Here is a 20,525-nt window from a genome sequence, read left to right as displayed (position 1 = left end):
AGGAAGCAAGTCTCTGGCAGGCAAAGGCTGCCACCAGGGAGAGACTGGATCGGTGCACTGCTTAGGCACAGACGGCCACGTTCCTCTCTTGGTGGAACGCTGCTGGTTCCCACCAGGGATGAAGGTGGCCCAGAGATCCCAGGGCTCAGCTTCCTTCCTTCCATGGCATGTCCTGCAGGTCACCCCAAAGCCACAACCACAGCCCAAGACTCCAGTATCTCCAGCCTGAACGAACAGTCTCCAAAACTGGACCATGGCTCAGTCCAATGGCCCCTTCCCCCTGCTGCACCTTCTCTGCAGCCGGCGGACACACGGCAGCAACCGACGCGGCCTGCAGTGCCTCTGGTCCTGCTCTGAGCCCATCCCAAATCCCTTCACTGGCTCCCTTTTGCCTTCAAGCTTCCCATCCCCACCTCCTCTGCCCCAGGTCCTCCTCAGCCCCCTGCTGGTGTCCTCCACCTCGTCCCATCTGGATATCTCTTTCTATCCCTGGGCCTGGGACTCCATCCTTCCCCTTGGGCACTCAACACCTGTCCTCTCCCCATTCACGTCCCTCCCGAGAGCTCTCTTCTGCCTCCCTTCAGCGATGGGCCAAGGGAGGATCAAACCGACTGGACCAACCCAAGATGGCGTCATGTCCAAGGTGTCCAAGCTGTGTGGTCTTGGTCTGATTCAGAGTGGCCGTTCTTTGGGGCAGATTCTGATCCCCCTGAGCTGGTGTAAACCCAGAGTCACAGCAGGGGGTGAACGTGGCCTGTCTAATTCATTGGCGCCCGTAGTGTGTCACAGTCCACGAGAACCCCATTGTGGGCTGGGTGTTCTCTCCCTGGCCTCTTGGAACTGGCAATTCCTGACACAGGGTGACAACGGGTCCCTCATGTCCCTAGGAGAGGCTGAGCTCAGAGATCACGGAGGGCAGTGCTGTGCTGGGTGGGCAGGGAGCTCCCGGACTCTTGGGTTTTCTGCCTCAAACTGCTGTGTGATCTTGGCCAAGCTCATCAGCCCTCTCTGTGCCTCTAGGAGACAGGGACGTTATCTGCCCCCCTCACAGGAGGATGCGAGGATAACTCATTGGCTCCAAGATCCGCCGCTGAACAGCTCCCCAGCAGTGCGAAGGACGATTCTCTGATTGCTGCTGGATTAGTCTCGGGTGAGCCTCCCGAGTCTAACTGAACGGAAAACACAGGTAGTAGAGATGAGATACTTCCGCAAAATCCTGGGCCTCTGCTACTTCGACCACGTCACTAATGAAGAGGTCCGCAACATCATCACCCAACGCGCTGGGTCATACGAAGACCTCCCAGCGGCCGCGAAGGTGCGCCAGCTGAAGCGGTACGGCCATGTAACAAGATCATCTGGCCGACCCAGGATCTTCCTCCAAGGGTCAGTACAGGGGAAGAGCAGAAGACTGAAGAAGAGCTGGATTGACAACAAACATGCGTGGACAGGAATGGACTTGGTGGAGACTCAAGCCCTGGAACTGATGCACAATCGTGAGGGGTGCAGAGAATTGGCTGATTGCTCATCAGTGATGGTGCCCCAGTGACCGACGTGGTTATGGGAGCGACGATGATGATGATGAGCCCCCGCTCAGCTGGTGCTCTCCTGAGAACGGCTTCCTTGGGAGTCTTCCAGTCCCGGCAAGACCAGAAGCACGCAACCCTTCCCGGGGGGGGGGGGGGGGGGGCTGGCTCCGCCCTGTTCGCTTTGGCAGACTGGAGTTTCTGGCTTCATGTTCAATACAGACAGGTCCAGCTGCCCCCATGCGCGCCCCCCACGCCCTGCCTGACACCTCCTTACACCTCTCTGTGAACAGCAGGGTTGAGGGCAGCGTTCCAGGGATTAGAGTAGCACCTAGATCCGGGCCCCATTCTGCTTTTCGGACACACGGTATGAGACAGGCTCTGCCACAGGGAGTATTACACATGGGGACCCAAAGCCTGAAGAGATGAAGTAACACGGCCAAGGTCGCACAGGGGGACTGTGGCAGAACTGAAATTGACGGCAGATCTCCTGAATCCCATGCCAGTGCCTTAACCTCTAGACCAGCCTTCCATGCCTTAGGAAAAACCTCGTCCCAGCCCTAACCACGGGGATCAATTTAACCCCCTGCATTGAAACGAGGATCCTGGATGGCCAGGCAACTAACCCCACCCCACTCCACCCTGGGAGATCACCCTGAGGTGACCAGCGGCCCATTTCCCTTCAGTCCGGGTGGGGCGGGGGAGGAAGCTGCAATGGGAAGAAGCGACCCTGTCCAGCTGCTGAACGTTGCATTGTGTGAAGCGGCACTCCCAGACCTTTTCCTCTCCTTTATTGCCCTGCTAATGGGTTTGTGTCGCAGGGAGGAAATGATGCAGAGGCAGAGACAAATGCTTCTCTGGGAACCCTACAGCCACCTGGCCTCTCCAAATGCTCAGTAACATTCAGCCCCTCTGGGACGCTACGATGCAGAGAAGACAGGAGACAGCCCTCACAACACCCCTAGGGAGGGAAGAACCAGGCTAGCTCCACAGGGAAACTGAGGCACGGAGAAACGGGGGTATGCTCAAAGTCACAGGGGGCTCAGTTCTACCTGCAAAGCACAGGCCTGTGCTTCCTCTCTGGGCTTCCCCAGGGGCAGCATGCCACCTTGTGCCCCCACCAGCTGCTGAGTCGTGGGGAGTGGCCATGGCCCCAGCGGGCTTCCGGGGGGTGCAGGAGGCAGCATTCCGCGTTCGGGGGCAGCGGGCACATTCATGATCTGCTGCTGTTCAGATGCAGGGGATAGTGAGGTTCTGCCTCCCCCCCACCACACACACACCATGGTCCAGCGTGTGCTTTTCAGAGCTCGATCCAATCCATCCCACCCGACTCAGATCCTGTGCTTAAGAGTTTTGCTGGATCAGGGCCGTTCGGCGCCGCAGGGCAGAACTGAGCCATGAGCAGGAGGTTTTGTTGTGAATGGGCCTCATGCAGGCCTGGGTCAGGGTCAGCCGTCCCAGACGTGTGACCCCAGCCTCCCGAGCTCTGCTCACCGCATCCCCGAGGCCAGTCCTCCTGTCTGGGCTGGTTTGATTCCCTTCCCCCAAGATCCCGCCTCAGGAGCCTTGCATTGCCAGGCAGGAATGCTTCCTCCCGCCTGTCAGCTGTCAGGGGGCCAGGTGACCCTCCCTCTGTGGAAATGTTCCACTGACACATGGATTAGGGCCCCCACCCCGGGATGGCAGGAGATAATTAACAGTGCTACGACCAGACCCTCCCAGGAAGATGACCAGCCTCAGTGAGGAGATTGGCCTAGCTCTAGACAGGGCTGGGATGCCTTCCTTCCTGGCTTTCCCCTCCGAGACGGCGTGGGGAGGGTACAAATGTGCAGAGGAATAGAGCCAGAGAGAAACCACCACCCTCAAAGCGGGCAGCGTGGACACACAGCAGTGACTCAGGAGACCTGGGTTCTGGGCCCACCTCTACCAGCGACCTCCTGTGTGCCCTGGGGTGGATCGCTGTGTCGCGCCTCAGTTTCCCCCCCTCTGGCTTCCTAAGTTGTACGCAGGGCCTCTCTCGCTCGCTCGCTACCTGTGCGTGCAGCGCCTAGCGCAACCAGGCCCTCCTCTTGGCGGCTGCTACCCGGATGCTCCCAGAGGGATGTGCAAGAACTCTCCAGAGAGCGTCAAGGGGCCAAGCTCTCCTCACATAGCTTGGAAGTCACTGGGATTAGAGGGGGTGGAACAGAGAGGAGAATTTGACCCATGCCGAGGGAAAGAAGCGAGAAAGCAGCCTCCACCCCCATCCCCCAAAGAATTTGCAGCTCCCTTTTCTGCAACCCCCCCTCCTCCCCACACCCTCTGCTCCTCAGGTGAGCAGAAGGTGCCGGGCTGCAGCAATGCCAGGCTGAGCACAGTATCTAGCTCACTCTCGGTGTCCTGGAAACGACGCTGCCCAGCGGGCGAGTGACTCACCGTGGCCTGGCAGCTCTGCAGCTCATACCTGTGGGGAGATAAGGCCTGATGGCTAATCCGTTATGCAAACACAGCGAAGGGCAGCTGCCACGTGTGCCAGTGATAAAGCAGAAGTCTCGCCTGCCGCAAGGCCATGGCCCGAAAGGGCGAGTGCTTCTGAACCCGGGCATCCTGCTCCCGCTACAGGAACAGCACCATTCCCAGAGCTGGGAGGAGAACCCAGGAGCTCCCCTCCCAATGCCAGGGCTGGAGCCCAGGAGCCCGAACTCCCAGTCCCTGGTAGGTGCTATGGGCAGGGCACTGCACTGGATATCAGGAAGGCTGGCTTCTATTCCCAGCTCCACCGCTGACCTCATGTGTGACCTTGGGCAAGTCATTTCCCCGCTCTGGGCCTCAGTTTCCCTTTCCCGCCCTTTGTTTGTCTTTTCTAAGCGCAACACTCCCTCCCAGAGCTGGGACTAGAACCCAGGAGTCCTGTCTCCCAGTCTCTTTTCCCCAACCACTCGATCCTCCTTCCCTTTACAAAATTCTACCCCACGGTGCATCCCAGGGCAGACCTGCTAATCACCAAGGCAGCCTGTGAGTCCCAAAGAGAATTACCTCCCTTAAGGAAACACGGTTGTAAAACGCATGGCGGGAGATGTTAATATTTCATTGTATTAGTCACTGTGGAGTAACATTTGGGCGACCTTTGAAATCGCTTCCACCGAGCTCCAAACCTCCGAGCGCTTGTGGCTGGCTGGGTGCATGCTGAAGGGCACTGTACCAAAGGGTCAGTCAGTGCGTGTAGGCCTTACTGCTCAGATCTGGCAGAGGACACCTGGGTTCCATATCCTAGCTCTGGGAGGCAGCGAGGACTGGTGGAGAGTCCTGAACTCAGGAGAGGAAAGAGAAGGCACGGCCCAGATTCTGTAACGAGTTCCCCTACACATGGCAGGGTTTTGCTTTTCGTCTGCACTTCATGTTTGCATTGCAAGAGGGCCTAGGAACCCCAGACCCCCATTGTGTTAGGTGCTGGACAGATGCAGAATTATTTAGTCCCTGCCCCAAAGACCTTCCAGTCTAACGACATCGTCTAGATGTAAGGGAAACAGCCACGTGGGAAACTACCTCAGCCAGGCAGTCGTAGAACTGAAAAGGAGCGGGGTCGGGGGTGGGTTTAAAGGGGGGCAGAAATCGAATTTGAGCCACCAATGTGACGCAGTTACAAAACAGGCTGGTATCATGCTGGGGTGGATTAACAGGAATGTCTTACGTAAAAACACGAGAAGTCGTTGTCCCGCTCTACTCGGCACTGGTGAGGCCCCAGCTGGAGAACTATGTCCAGTTCCGGGTGCCAGGCTTCAGGAAAGATGGGGACAAATTGGAGAAAGTCCAGAGAAGAGCAACAAACATGATCAAAGGTCGAGAAACCCTGAGCTGTGAGGAGATTAAAAAACACAGGCAGGTCTCGTCTTGAGAAAAGAAGACTGAAGGGGGAACATAATAACAGCCTTCAAATTCATTAAAGGTTTGTTGTAAAGAGAACAATGATCGATTGTTCTCCATGTCCACTGAAGGTAGGACAAGAAGCAATGGGCTTAATCTGCAGCCAGGGAGATTTAGTTTTGAATGTAGGAAAAACTTTCTAACTCTTAGGGGAGTTAAACTCTGCTAAAGGCGTCCGAGGGAGGTTGTGGAATCTGGAGGTTTAAAGACCAGGCTGGACAAACCCCAGTCAAGGCTGGTTTAGGTGGACATGGCCCTGCCCCAGCACACTGGGCTGGGTTAAACGGCCACTCGGGGGCCCTTCCAGCCCCACACTTCCATGATTCTATGAAAAGCAAAGTCGCTATGACAGAGAAAGAGCGGGAGAGCACAGAGTGCCCCTCTTCGGCACGCTGCCCCAGCCACTGGAGGCAGGCCAGAGCCTTCCAAACGTGAAGACCCAGGCCAGGGAAAGCAAAGCCATAAGAGTACCAGAGCTGGATACACCCACGACACGCTGCCTCCCTAAGAGTTGTACTGGAGCCGGGGGGGTGTCTCTAGCTGGGACTAACACAAGGAGCAAACGGTGCATCGACTCCAGACAGATGCACACCTCGCCCTCCGCTAGGACCGAGCCTCTCTTGCAGGAGCAGTAGCGTTATCCCCTATTAGAGTAATTCCTGGCTAACACATATCAATTAGGCTTTGATTGATAGCAGTGTCCGCAGGTAATTGCCCAGGGGCTGCTAGCAGGGGACACAGGATAATGGCAGAGCGGGACTGGGCCGAGCTGTTATATGGGGGACAGAGGAAGAATGGATGTGATGGGGCCCAGCTGCAGAGTAAGTAAGTAAGCGTGCTCAGATTAATAGCTTGGGGACAGATGGGTAGTTCTGCCTGGAAGACTGAGCGATGGCTTCCTTAGGGTCGCAGCGATTGCTTTACACTTGGCCATAAGGGGCTCTGAATGAGGGCGGGCAGATTAGGAGGTGGATCAGTGGGTAAATTCGTTAGCTCCCTTTCTGGTGGGGAATCAATCATCAAAGGCATCTGCATCGGAACAGCCCATCCCCCGGCAGACGCTGGGATCCTCCAACAAGATGCACCAGAGTAAAGGAGTTATAATAACCTGGCAGCACAAGCCAACCCTGCCCTGCTCTGCACCATCAAAGTCAAGGAGTCAAGGACCTTAATATATTTCGAGATGGGCTTAGGCATTCCTATGGACAAAAGCAGCTTCTGCTAGAGTGGAATTTACCAGGGCGTTCTGTCTGCGTGCTTCAAAGCCTGAGATGAAGCCCAGGAAGAATTTGCCCTGCCCCCCACCCAGGACGTATCCCATGTCAATCTGCAGCCTAGAACCAATGCAGCTGGAGTATTAATATCGGGCTAGCGTGCCTTTCATGCCAAAGATGGTTACGCTACCGTTTCAGAGGCAGCAGGTGCTACGGGCAGGGCGCTGCATGGGGTGTCAGGAAGGCTGGTTTCTATTCCCAGCTCCGCCACCGAACTCATGTGAGACCTTGGGCAAGTCATTTCCCCTCTCCATGCCTCAGTTTCCCCTCCCACCCTTTGTTGGTCTTGTCTACATGGATTTGGCCGTGCAGGGCTAACAAAAGCATAAAGCAGGAAATGCTTAGCTTAGCCAGGGATGGCGGCAGCTCTGGCTCCCACTCATCCCCATGGAGCAGGCCACTCGCAGCTCCTTGTCAGGTCCCAGCCTGATGGTGCCCAACGAACCGGGCAATACCCCAGGCTGCCCCTGAGCCCCCACCTCGCCCCGCCAGCTGGCCCTGCTTCCTGGTGGTCTGGTCACTTGGCTCACCGGAGTGAGGGGAAGCGCCGGAGTGTGCTGTCACACCCCTCCACGCTTGATGCACCGTGTCATTGCCCGAGCTCAGAGGCATCCAAAACACAGCCATGGGGCTAAAGCAGCCTCTGGCATCCTAGCTGTCCTCCTGCTGTCCCGCCTCGCCTATAACATCGGGGCCAGCCGCAGGCCCCCTCCACTCCACCAGCAAGGCAGATGCAAATGGCGTCATGGGCATTTATCACTGAGAATCAATTGCCGGGGCTGGGGCTGGAACTCCGTCCTCCCCAGGGTTCGTTCCGTCCCGATGTAACTCACACTGGCTAAGTTGTGATGTGTCCCACACAGGGCTGGACACATACGTGGCTAAGAGCCCACTACTGGCACTGGCCAACGGAGTTTCTCCTTCAGCCCAAGTGGCAAACGCCCAGGCTCTTAGGACTGGGAATCCCAGGTTCCAATCTTGCTGCTGACCTACTGGGGTGTGTGTTACGCTTACTCACCTTGAAGTCAAAGGGGGTGCCATGGAGTAACTCGATCAGGATTTAGCCCACTGTAAACGTTGAGGGACAGTCTGCAGGGGCCTGGCAAGCTGCTAAGATGACTTTGAGCTCGCAGGGAACCCCTTGTTCACGTTCCAGCACATCAAAGGCAAGGGTGGGGTGATTTCCCAGCCCATGTTTTGGGGGGCATCCCTAGACACCGCCATGTCCCTTCCCCTCACCAAGAGATCGCTTCTCCGCAGGGCTCATTGGGATATCGCTAAGGAGCACCAGTGTTTGGGGGAAGGGTGGTGCTCAAGGTGTTTTTGCTGTCCCCACGTCCCCATCTCTAGCCGCACACGCCCGACCCGGCACCAAGCCGAACCGTGGCGTGTTCTTCAAGACCAAAGCAGAATTTTCACCAGCAAAGGGCATTTACTAGGAGTCTGCCACGCTGCACTGCCTTCTCCCTCTCGTCCTACGAGGGAGCGTCAAGAGAGAAATCAAAGGACTGGATTTCCCACCCCTCTTATCGGCAACACGTGCTACGCTGGGACGTAGCCTTTAGCCACCTGTTACAGCTCTGGCGCCATGTCACCGGCCTTCAGGGCCACAACATTAGTTCGCTCCATCCTGTGCATCCCTCTGCCGCTCTCTCTCGGGAGCAAGCCACCTGCTGACTAGCTGGAAACGGAGTCATACACTGGGCAGCAGGTTAGACAGGCTAGTCAATTTCAACATCCTTGCTGAGATAAAGGCCGGTCAGTTTCACAATGGACGGTTCAAAACCCACAGGGTGGGTGATTAGGGATAACGTCACCATCAGTCAACGAAACGGACCCTCTCTTTCTCACACACACACACGTGCACACCCCTTCGCCTCCTCCCCCGGTCACCCCGCTCCAAAGGAGAGCGCTGTGTGTTCCCAGATCATTAAGAAACCAGAAGCGCTGCTGTCTTGATGCACGGCCCTTAACTCCTTGGGACACCTTATCTCCTCTTTCCTGGGAAAGTGCCTGGCACGCTGCAGCCTGCAGACACATGATGCCTATAAACAAATTAACATCTCCACTAAGCAGAGCACTGGCCAGGTTTTGTTATCTGAAGGATATCAGCGCGGCTGGCATTGTTTGCTTCTGTACAGTAGCCGCCTTCGGGCTCATTTCCTCTTTCCCCTTCAGCAGCTCTCAGTTATTTCTCGTGTGCTATCTTCCTTCCCCTCTCTTTGCAACACACGCACAAAGAAAAAAATCAAATCAATAGATACTGTGTATGCACCAGTAATGCTGCAAAGGAGAGTGCTATAAAAAAGCTCTTTCACTCCCTCCCTCTTTCCCTGTTTTCCACACACCCGTTCCTTTCTGATCTACCTACAAACTTTGGCTGTTGCACATCACTATATTATTATGAATTCTTTTGCAATAAGGCCCATGAGTCATGGCCCAGGACCCACTGTGCTAGCCGCTGTTCAAACACAGAACAAGCCAGTGCTTCTGTTCTGTCTCAAACACAAGAACAATGAAACAGAAAGGTGGCAAATTCAAAATGGATACAAATGCAATGCTGCCTTGTAATTGGCCTGTGGAACTCACTGCCACAGGATGCCGCGGAGGCCAAGATTTTAGCAGGCTTCAAAGAGGGATCTCTAGCTGTTAGGGATTAGGATGAGTTTTCCAGGGGCGGCAAATGATCCCACATCGGCCTGCTCTGGAGTTTCTTGCCACTTCCTCTGAAGCATCTGGCACTGGCCAGTCAGAGACAGGAGACTGGGCTGGACGGACCTTGGGACTGATCCAGTCTGGCAACTCCTATGCTCCTAATATCCAGACGTCATCCACGTACAATCAACTGGTGACAGCCAGGTCCCGAGTGGATTTCATAGAGGTGCTGGCTCTCCTCCTGCCCAAGGGTCAACCCCAACTAAGGCTAAGATAGTGTGTGAAGCAAGAATGCCGGAGCCTTTGTAGAGGTGAGGGGGCCACCGGCACCCAAACCAGGGGAGCCAGGGTGGGCACACCCCCCCACACACACTTTTTAACTTCGGTGTAGTTTGCGGGCAGGGGGCAGCATTTCCCACACACACCCAAACCGCAAGCCTCGGGCAGATGCTGCGCTTCACGGTGGGGGAGCTGATCTCCCTGCAAACGCGGGGGCTGGGAATAGGCCCTCTGTCTCTTTAGACTTTCCGTATTTACTGACGAAGGCTCCATGCAAACTTAGCTGCCCGGGTGAAATTTCTGTCCCGCCTTCCATGGGAGGGGGTCCAGTTTGCTGCCTGGTGGGATGGGAGCAGGGGCCCAACACAATGGCTTCGTTCCCTGCAGGGAGGGCAGGTAGAAAGGGTTCAGCAAGCCAACAACAGGCAGGCCAGAAAGGGCCTTCAGCAAGTCTGAGGGATCAGAGACGCTAGAAGTTTAAGGTCCTGCTCACTCTGGGGTTTGGCCATTGACTCGGACGGAAGCAGGAGAGGGCCCTAGCCTCTCGCTGGTTTCACTGTTGCCTTCTGCATATAGACAATGCTCCCTGCTCTGCAGGGGAGTGCTCCCATCCTGGGCTGTTAGAGGCTCCAGGACAACGTACAGCAGAGAGCGCAGCAGGTCAGACCGGCCCCCAGCAGTGGCTAACCCCAGCGCTGCCGAGGAATGTGGTCTTCCCACCCCAAACACCCCTCACCAAGAGCCCAACGGTGTAGCGGACAATCTCTTCCTGACCCTGACACGATCAGCTCACGCCCTGAAGCCTGAGATCTGATTACCTCCCATAACCCCCGGGGTCACTGGCTGTAGATTCACGTAGCTTCTGACCAGCAGTGCCCTTTCTCCCTCCCCCCACCGCTGCCAGTTCTGTCCTGGCACCAGGGAGATGGCAGCTCAGAACCTACAGCTGCTTCTCCTGGGGCTGCAGCATGCATCTCAATGGGGGATCTCGGGTATGTTCAAATAGTTTTGGCACATGAGATGAAAGAGCCTAAAGGCAGCGTCATAAGGCCCCTGCGGGGGGAAAAGACCAGATCCTCAGCTGGTGTAAATCAGCAGGGCTCCCTTGCTTTCAATGCTGATTGACACCAGCTGAGGATCTGCCTCCTAAGTCTCCTGCAGAAGATTCTCTGACAGATACTCACACTAACACCTGATGACTACGCAACTTGGAAGGGGTGCGTGCGACACACACAAGCTCACACACAAACACACACGCAGAGCAGGGGGGGAGAGAACACGGAAAAAGCAGCTGCATGGACACAACTGAGAGACATCCGCACCGGGACGAGAGAAAAACCAGAGGAAGGAGAGGAGGAGGAAACAGACGAGGAAGAGAGAGAAGGGAAAGTGTGAGAAAGGAGGGGAAAGAAAGAAAGAGGGAGTGGAACAGAAGAGAGGCAGAAAAGTGCAGAAGAAAGCCGGGAACTGACGATCCAGGGTGAGACCAGAGGGAGAGACAAATGAGCTGGGTCTGGGCAGGGACTAGGAATTTCAGGAACTGCCCTTGGCATTAAGAATAAAAAGTGAAGGGTTTTTGGCCTTACACTGTCCTGGATGTTCTCCATCTTCCAAGCCCATCACCAGCCCCTGAGATGGTCGCAAGGATCTCTGGACAGGGCAGCTCGCCGAGGCTGTGCGTGGATGTGCTCTGTCTGCAGGAGACGAGGCCGTCCTACCCGCTTCCTCCAGTCCCCCGCAGGAATCTCACTTCTCTGCAGCCGCGAGCGACCTCAGAGGTAGAAGCTGTTCCAGGCGGCTGTGCGGATCAGAGCCTGGAGCGCATGGGGTCCACCCGGCGAAGGGGCGGGGGAGGGACACACCAGAGGGACACCTCGCGCTGTCTAGCAAGCAAACCACACGCGAGGAAACTCGGAAGCTCACTGTTTTGAGCCATGTCTCCGCCCCCCCCCCATACCCCCAATCATATCTCCCTTTCCAGCTGCTGTGAGAGCAGCTGCTTAGCCTGGACTCGCTGGGTTGATTGTACTCCTGTTACCCTCCCCTCGGTGGCGACCACAGCCGTGCCCCCATGTTATTGTCCGGCCTAACTTGGGATGCTCCATCTACCCCAGCTGCCTTGCCCGATACTGCCAGCACATCCCTATGCCTCCTCCAAAAGTCACAGGCTGCAGGAGCATTCGCAGTGCCAGAGGCTTCTCCCAGAAGCGGACGGAGGCCACTTAAACCCGGAGGAAAGGTCCCATTGCTCGTTGGAATGATCCTTCTGTGCTGGTACTGACCTTTCCCAGCGGATGGGGGGCCTGAACCGTGCCATCCCGCTCGCACCTACACCGGCGGAGTTACGAGGTGGGCAGGTAACCGTGCAAAATCAGGGCCTGATCCTCCAGTGCTTCCTCACGACAGCGGCTATTGAAATGTTTGCATGTGTGAGGGCTTGCAGGGCGGGGCCTCCCCTTCCTCAGGCCAGGGGGTAAGGACAGGGCCAAGCAGTGATCTGCAATTACTGTACACGCCAATTAGTGCTTGCAACGATCAGACCGGCAACGCCAACCTCCAGCACGACAGACACTCCACCTCCAACAAACAGAACGGCATCCACCCCGTTCGCCAGGGGCCAGGCTCGCAACTGCACATTCCACCTCAGGGCCCGGGCATGCGCGCCTTGCTCCCACACGTCCTCTGTGCTTGCAGGAGCTGTCAGGGCATAGCAGGGTCGGCCGTGACCCATTGAGGGCCTGAGCCAAAAGCCACTGAAATCAGTGGAAGCTTTTCCATTGACTTTAATGGGCTTTGGATCAGGCCGGCAGAGTCCGATCCTGCCTTCAGCGGAAGCCGGGTCCCAGTGAACCGCACAGGGTTTGAGCCTTGAGCGGTAACTGATTGCTTTAAAGTTCAGACTGTCCCCAGCTTCACAGGCTTCCGTGTCAGGAGATGTTGTGCCTTCCAGCGTTTGCTAATCTCTACTGGCCTGAGCCCACAATGGAAGACCCCTCATCAGGTGCCCACTGGGGCCCAGACAGGATTAATATTTTGCTCTTTCACCCCCGGCTCTCAAAGCGCTTTCCAAGTCCCACGGACTGACAAGACCCAGGGAGAGTAAGTGACTAGCCCAAGGCCACTCAGCAGAGGTGGGAACAGACCTGCCTGCTGGTCCTGGACCCTGTCCGCAGCTCCACACTGCCTCCCAGTGCCCATAGACCCAGCCCAGCTGTTGATTTCCTACTACTGGTGATTTTGCTACAATTTGCAGAAGGCTAGATCCCGCCACACGGGCTCACACCGACCCTGTGGGCCAGCCAGAGGAAAGATTGGCTCCTCAGCATGGGTCAGCCTGGCAGGGTCTGGCTTGGGGTCATGTTCTTAACGTCAAGGGATTCTTAGCCCCCCAGGAGTCATTGTGTGACCATCCAAGTCATGATGTGTTACTAGGCATAGGATAGCAGGAGTCAAGCCCATGCACAAGGAAGAGTTTTTGCAGACCTGGGCAGCCAGGACCAACTCCCATGCCCACTAAGCTCCGAAGGAGCTTTGCCATTGCCTCGAGCGGGACCAGAGTGTCTATGAGGAGAATGATCTGGGATCTCCTGTTTTTCCTCTTTATTACTATCTATGGTACTTATATGATGCCCCCTTTACAGCAGTATCTGAGCACCTCCCACTCTTTAACGGAATAGCCTCCCGAAACCCCTGCCAGGCAGGGCAGTGCTATCATCCCCACAGCACAGATAGGAAACTGAGGCACAGAGAGACTAAATTACTTGCCCACGGTCACACAGGAAGCCTGCAGCAGAGCAGGGCTTAAACCTGGGTCTCCTACGTGGCAAGCTCACACCCAAACCACTGGATCATCCTCCCTCTCACCTATCCTGCCTTTATTCCCCCTCAGAGGTTCCGCCTCCCATCCAGCACTGAGGGCTGGCTACTGCTCCCCCTGCTGCTCGCAAAGGCTGTTCCTTCAACTGGCCAGCCGGGAGCGACACATGGCCCTTCCTGAGCTCTAGCGAGAGCAGAACACCTTGGATGGCACCTGGACTGCGACCCACCCCCATGCCGCCGGGCGTGCATTAGACAAGCCCCAAGTGCTCTTTGCACACTGGTTTGTGTTAAACGCCCCATCACCAGACATTTTTCGTTAAGAGGGAAATAAATGTTCTTTCCCTGTTTTCCAATCACAAATCAATCTGCCATTGCCCCCAGCTATTTTCAGGCCATTTTTTGTCTCCGGTTATTGCCTCTCAACCTTGTTCAGCTCATTCCCCTCCCTGCATTCGTGGGCTCTTGAGTAACACTGCCAGGTCCCATCCCACGTGCGGGAAAGTCTCCAAGGGCACAGGGGCCCTGAACAAATCTCTGGCTAACAAACCCCGTCACTGCCCAGCATCGCTGCTAAGGAAGCAGGGCATCAAAGGGACATTTTCCAGATCAAATCTGGAGGATGGAGTTCCCTTGTAGAGAGGTCCTACATGAGACCTGTGCACCACCTGAGTCACCTTCTGAGAGTATAAGAAACACCTTGTATCGCCTCCCACATAGGAGAGTACGGAAAGAATTCCTGGTCTGTATGATATTAATGACATCTGAGCTTTTAAAAACTGGCTGGATTTGTTTTCAATCCAAGGTGCTCTTCGCCGGCAGTTTGCACCACCCTCAGCAAGGACAGTGGAACTAGAATGGTTAGTTTTAGTTTGCATATAGTCAGTTTCACTTCCAGGTTGTCAGATAGTAGCACAAGTCTGTGGTGTTTGGCTTCCCCAGTACCTTGTTAGGTTCAGGTGCTAGACTGGACCCCAGGAGATTTGGGTTAAAATGTCCAGCCTTGCCACAGACTCCCTTTGGCCCAAATCCTCAAAGGTATCCTAGGGGAGTTAGGTGCCTAAATACCTTTGAGGATCTGGGCCTCTCTGGGCCTCAGTTCCTCATCTGCAAAATGGAGATAATGAACTTTCCTTTGCCCATCTTGTCTATTTAGATTGCAACCACTCTGGGGCAGGGACTGTCAATTATTGGGTATTTGCTCAGGGCTACTGTAATACAAATATGGATTTCATTATTTGTCCAAAGCAATCTGAGGCCTTACACTCCACCAGCCCCCTCCACAAACTGCAACACGGAAAACATTGCTACGTCAGGTATTTGGGGGACATACTGCTACAGTTGTAATAATAACCCTTTACACTTCACTGTCAGCTTCCACTGGAGAATTAACAAACCAAGCCTCCCAGCCAGGCTGGTAAGCATTCTTATCCCCATTTTACAGATGGTGCAACTGAGCGAGACAGGGGTGATTAAGTGACTGTCCCAAGGTCCTGTGGGGAGTCTGTGTCAGAGACGGGACTAGAGCACAACTCCCACCTGTATACCTTCAGCACAAGACTGCCCTTCCTTGCCCTCTGCCAAGAGGTCTCAAATTTAGTGTTAACCAGAAACTACCAGAGAGCAAAAGGCATCAGCCCTGGGAGGATAGAGAGGCCAGGGGTTAGAGCACTAGGAGATCATCTAGGAGATCTTGGTTCCCGTTTATGGTCTGCCACAGACTTCCTCTGTGATATAGAATAATAGAATATCAGGGTTGGAAGGGACCTCAGGAGGTCATCTAGTCCAACCCCCAGCTCAAAGAAGGACCAATCCCCAATTTTTGCCCCAGATCCCAAATGGCCCCCTCAACGGATTGAACTCACAACCCTGGGTTTAGCAGGCCAATGCTCAAACCATTGAGCTATCCCTCCCCCCATGGGCCAAGCCACATGGGGTACGTTGACCCCTGGAGCTGGGCCTGTGATTTCCAGGTGGAGGAGAGGTACATGGGCTAGCTCTGATCAGCGAGCATGTTACATAGAGAGGGGTAGCCCCTGGGTTGGCAGCCTCAATATGCCCCTGGCCCCCAAGGGGGATGTACTGGGACCTGGCTGCTACTCTGTTTATGGGGAGCTGGCTGGAGCATGTCTCCTGAAGCTAGGAATGACACCCCGGCCCGCCCCCAGCTCCAGGTCTGGGCATAGCTGGCTGCTCTGTGCCCAAACTCCCCAGCTATAAAGCAGGAATATAATAATCCCCCACCCCAGCCCCGGGGTTGCGGCCAGGAGGATGTGGAGGCGCTGGGGGGGGGCTGTTCTCGCCAGCCCCAGCCGGTGGCTCCTGCGGGTTCCCAGGAAGTCCCTGGCACGTTACCGTATCAGGCAGGGCAATAAACCGGCTGGGTAAAAATAAACAGGCGCAACCTGCCATGGTTTGGATCCGGAGCCGGCGGGCGGGTCAGTTACCCGGCGGCGTGACAGGAGCAGGGGCGGGCTGCGGGAACAGACAGGCCCCCCAGCTGGCACCAAGGGGGGATGAGCTGGGCGGGGGGGGGGGGGGGGCGGCTGGCAGCCCCGTCCGCCCCGCGGGCCGCAGCGGGTTTGATCCCACCCCAAGGCACGGGCAGAGGGGCCCGCTCTGCCTTGCCCACCCTGCCGGGGCCCGGAGGGGCCAGGCCGGGGCGGTGGGGAACCCGCCCGGGATGCGAGCCGCGCCGGGCCCGCCGCGGTGACTGGGCGGAAGTTTGCGCCGGCTTTCCGCGGGCCGGGGCTCGGAGCAAACACGGCGGGCGGCGCGGGGCCAGCCCCGGTGCAAAGCAGCCGCAGACCCGTCCCGTCCCCCCGCCCCGGAACCTCCCTCCCCCAGCCCCACCCGGCTTCCCCAGGAGTGCGGCGGGGCCCCCTACCCCCGGGGGGCTCCGCACCGCGCCCCGCCGGCCCCCGATCGCTGCAGCCGGGACCCCCCCAGGCGCTAGGCTGACAACAGGAAAGTTCACCCCGGCTAGCGAGAGACACCCACGGCCCGCTTCCCCCCGGCCCCTCCCGCAGCCCCGATCGCCGCCAACCAAGGGCTGGCGGGGGGGCTGAAAGTGGGGGGGTGGGAGGGGGGGAGAATGAATGAGGGACAAGAGCGAAAGGTGGAAAGAGCTTGTGAGCGAGATGGGGGTGGATAAGGGAGGGGAGAGAGAAGGGGAAGAGTGAGAAAGAAGATGTTGAAAGAGGGGAAAGAAAGAAAGTGGCGAGAGAATATGAAAGAAAGGGAGAGAGAAGGAAAAGAGATTGAAAGGAGAGAGAGAGGTGGGAGAAAAGAGAGAGAAGGGAAGAGAGAGGGGAGGAGAGAGAAAGAACAAGAAATGGAGAGAGAGAGAGAGAGAAGGGGAAGAGGTTGAAAAAAGGGGGGAGAAAAGAGAGAAGGAAAAGGAGACTGAAGGAGAAGAGAGAAGGAAAGAGAAATGGAGAGAAAGTGTAGGGAAAAGAGAGAAAGAACGAGAAAGAGAAGGGGAAGAGCGGTTGAAATAAAGAGGAGGGAGGAAAGAGAGAGAAAGAAAAAGAAAGCGAGAGAAGGGAAGAGAGAGAGGGGAGAGAGAAAGAACAAGAAATGGGGAGAGAAGGGAAAGCGAGAGAAAAGAGAGAGAAGGGAAAAGCCCGAAGGGGGAGAGAGAAAGCAGCAACAACGGGAGGAGGCAGAGCCCGGTGCCCCCTGGATGCGAGCCCACCCCCAACCTCCCGGAGCCCCCAGCCCAGCCCCCCAGCGCCGCCGGCCGCAGAGCCCCAGCGGGAGCGGGGCGCGGCTCCTACCTGTAGCGCCTCGGAGCTGGGCAGCGTCTCCTCCGCCTTCAGGAAAACCTGCTGGCCCCGTCTAAAAAATTGAACAACCGCAATGAGTATGTGGGGCAGGATCAGGACCATGCTGCTCCCGGGCCGGCTCCGCCACGCGCGGAGGTTTGTCTCCCTCCTCTGCCAAGGCCCGTCCTAGCTCCGCCGCCGCCCCTCCCCTCGCCTCCCTCCCCGCCGCTGCCAGGGGCTTGGCTTCGCATCCACACCTGCTCCCCAAAGCGCCGGGGCCGGGCGCAGCAGCCGCCGCGGGCTGTCACGGGGCAGGCAGAGCCAGGCGCTGGAGCGGCGGCAGGCAGCAGGCACTGGCAAGGGGAAAGCAAGGAGAGGGGTCCTCTGGGTCCTAAGCACCTGCAGGAGGGAGCCCGGCCAGCGCCCAGGCCGGGGGACTAGAGTCAGGGCATGTCCCTTGGTAGACATGAGGCTGGTGGAGGGGGGAATGCAATCACCCAGCAGGATCCAGCCATGCTGCAGTCCCAGGCCACACAGAGATGGGGGAGCCAGGCATAGCTCCCTGGTCCCTCCCTTCTGAACCGCCCCCAGATCTCCAGCTAAAGAAGGATCCCTCAGCTGTTAGCAGTAGTAGGTCCTTTATCCTTAGCTGCTAGAGGGCACCCTGCACACACACTCACAGCCACTGCGTTGCGATGTGCTATGACAGCATTAGTTTAATCGTCCTAGTGCCCGGAGGTCCCAGCTGAGGCATGTGGAGTACACAGCTGGGGAACCGCGGCCCAGAGACATTAAATGACTTGCCCCAGTTCATGGATGGAGTCTGTAGCAGAGCTGGGAATGGAACCCCAGTCTCAGACCGGTGCCTTCCCCCATCGCCAGCCTTCCTCTGGTCCCACTAGGTGTAGGAGGCAGAAAGCGGTAGGGCCTGCAAGGGATCTGGGTGGCACTGGGGCAGGCTGCCCTCGCTTAGGCTCCCAGTGCCGCCTGGAACCAGCTTAAAATGAGAGAGGTCCCAAGCCACTAAGCGTGACTTTCCCCTGCCTGGGGGATCTGGAGCTCTGCTCTGGTTAGTGGGTGAAGCCGCAGAGAGGAGCCTGATGGGCCATGGTGTGCAGGGCCCAAGGAGGTGCCCATGAGGAAACCCTGCGAAGGGCTCGCCTTACTCGGGTGAGCAGCCCCACGGATTCCAGCAGCACTACTCACCCCTTGGGATCTGGTGTAGACAATCAGCCTGTGGAACTCCCTGCCACAAGTAACACAGGAGAACTGGAGGGAAGGTGAATTCTCTCGCTTTCCTGCTCGCCAGTGAAGAAGCCAAACAAGGGCAGAGCTGGGCCAAGACACCAGCCATGCAGCAGCTCAGGCACCAGCCATCACTAATATCTATCTGTTTGTTCACACCCAGCGGGGGGCTGACAAATCCTGGGGTTTGGAGAAGCCCAGAGCAGCCTCCCCTCTCCCAGCACTGCGGACAATCAGTGGGGAGAGGGCCGGGCCTGGCCTACAAGCTTCCACGCTGCCCAGGGATCGGGTCATCCACACATCACATTGCCTGGGGAGACGGTGTGGGATGGGGGGCTCTCAGACAGGATCAGCAACATGGCCCCCCACTGGTCAACTCGCTACACCCCGCTCCTGAGCACACTGCAGACAAAGCCACCTGCCCCCCACCTGCCCACACAGCTCAGATCCCAACTCTGCACAGACACCCTGTGTGGCCCTGGGCAAGACATGTCACCACTCTGCATCAGCTGCCTCCTGCCTTTACATAAGGATAGCGATCCTTCCCTTCTCCAGCCCTCTGTCTGCTTCTGCCGTAAGCTCCTAGGGGCAGGGGCTCACACAACCGTGCCGAGCACAATCGAGCCCTGATCTCAGTCGGAGCCTGGCGGCACTGGTGGAACACACATCAGAGTTCATTGATTGAAGCAGTTAAACTAGACGGTCTGCCCTTTGAACTCCCCTGATCAGAAATACCCCGCCCCCTACACACACTCACTCAGCAGTGTGAAAAAATCACCAGCTCTCCAAGCCAATAACTTTGCCTTCCAAATCACGGCGCATTAGCCAAAAAACTCCACGCCAAAAGAGAATCCTTAATTCTGCTTTCCTGCTGCCGGGGCCCTTTGTGCATGTTTGAAAAGTTGAATAGCATCTGTCCTTCCTTTCCTTCGACAAGATCGCTCCCAATGTGGGGACCACTGGGACACAGCCACAGAGAAACGTTCGAAGAGCCGCCACGTATATGTTTTAATAAAGTGATCCGTGTCCCTGGGAAAAGCCCGGGCAGGCCGAGTGAAGGAGCCGATCAGTAAATAAATCAGCGGAAGGAGGGTTGGATTTCAGGTGAGCCGCTCTTCGCCTTCTGCAGCTGTTTGGCTTTGGAGACTTCTCTTTGCTTTGAAATATGGACCAGTTACCAGGCTCTCGTATGTGTGCTGACTCCTGATTACCACGTACAAGCCATTGCTTTAATGTATGTCTCCCCATCCTGCTCACTATATGGCTGCACTATATCATTTTGGTCCCCAGTACTCAGAGCAACAACCCTAGGGCTATTTGTATACAGGGCCAGCGAACCTCTAACCTCCAGCGCTCAAGTCAAAGCATTTACCACTTGAATTAAAGGAATAATTCCTCTAGCTGTCAGCCACTAGTAGGCTATTGTAACTGCTGTAGACAGCCACTAGGGGGAGACATGACCAAACACAATGAGCACCCACCCAACACCCCCATGAGGTGTGGGAGCATTATTACTATAGATAAATAATGGGGTAAAATTACTCCCCAACATCAGCTGACTGGCCTTTTAAGGTAGCTATACTTCTACCCCCTGTGGCCTCACTTTAGGCCTGTGATGGCTCGTTGCTATGGATATTGGCACAAAGCAAAATCTGGGCCCAGATTTGTTTGATTTCAAAATGTGTTTGGGACAAAAGTTTAGAAAAAGTGAGCAGGGCTTGGGAAACAATACCACGTGCCCTACAGCCAATAGCGAATCCTGAATGATCACAGAGACAGCTCTTTGGAAGGGTGGTCTTTTGGATACAGCTGGGAGCCAAGCGTTTTGGATTCAGTTCCCAGCTCTGCCCCAGCCTCCCACCGTGATTGTGGCCCCCCAACACCCCACACCCAGGGGATTTCAGGAAGCAACCTTCGCCATTGTGCCGCACTTCTGCATTAGGTTATCAGGGAATTCACAGATGCGGGTTGGCCAGTTTCCGGGTTGCCACCACCTGCTTCCTGATAGGCCACGTGGTCACGTGGCCCTGATCACTGGCTCCTATATATATAAACTTCCTGCT

The 20,525-nt window shown here is 56.4% G+C and overlaps 1 protein-coding gene across 2 annotated transcripts in view; it reads right to left on the bottom strand.

Moving 5' to 3' along the window:
- Window positions 1-20,525, bottom strand: part of PDE2A (phosphodiesterase 2A) — a 376,047-nt gene that overhangs the window by 265,164 nt on the left and 90,358 nt on the right. Inside the window, exon 2 of one of the 2 annotated variants that reach the window (XM_048838672.2) lies at window positions 17,230-17,290. In XM_048838672.2, coding sequence (XP_048694629.1) covers window positions 17,230-17,290 — 61 coding nt within the window. Of the gene's footprint in view, window positions 1-11,220; window positions 11,421-17,229; window positions 17,291-20,525 lie in introns of those variants that run through there. The other variant, XM_048838681.2, reaches the window with a different exon arrangement.

The sequence above is a fragment of the Caretta caretta genome, chromosome 1, assembly GCF_965140235.1.
Source record: "Caretta caretta isolate rCarCar2 chromosome 1, rCarCar1.hap1, whole genome shotgun sequence".
Classification (NCBI taxonomy): Eukaryota; Metazoa; Chordata; order Testudines; family Cheloniidae; genus Caretta; species Caretta caretta.
The sequence above is the reverse complement of the archived record's forward strand: the minus strand, read 5'-3'. Positions and strand labels throughout refer to the sequence as shown.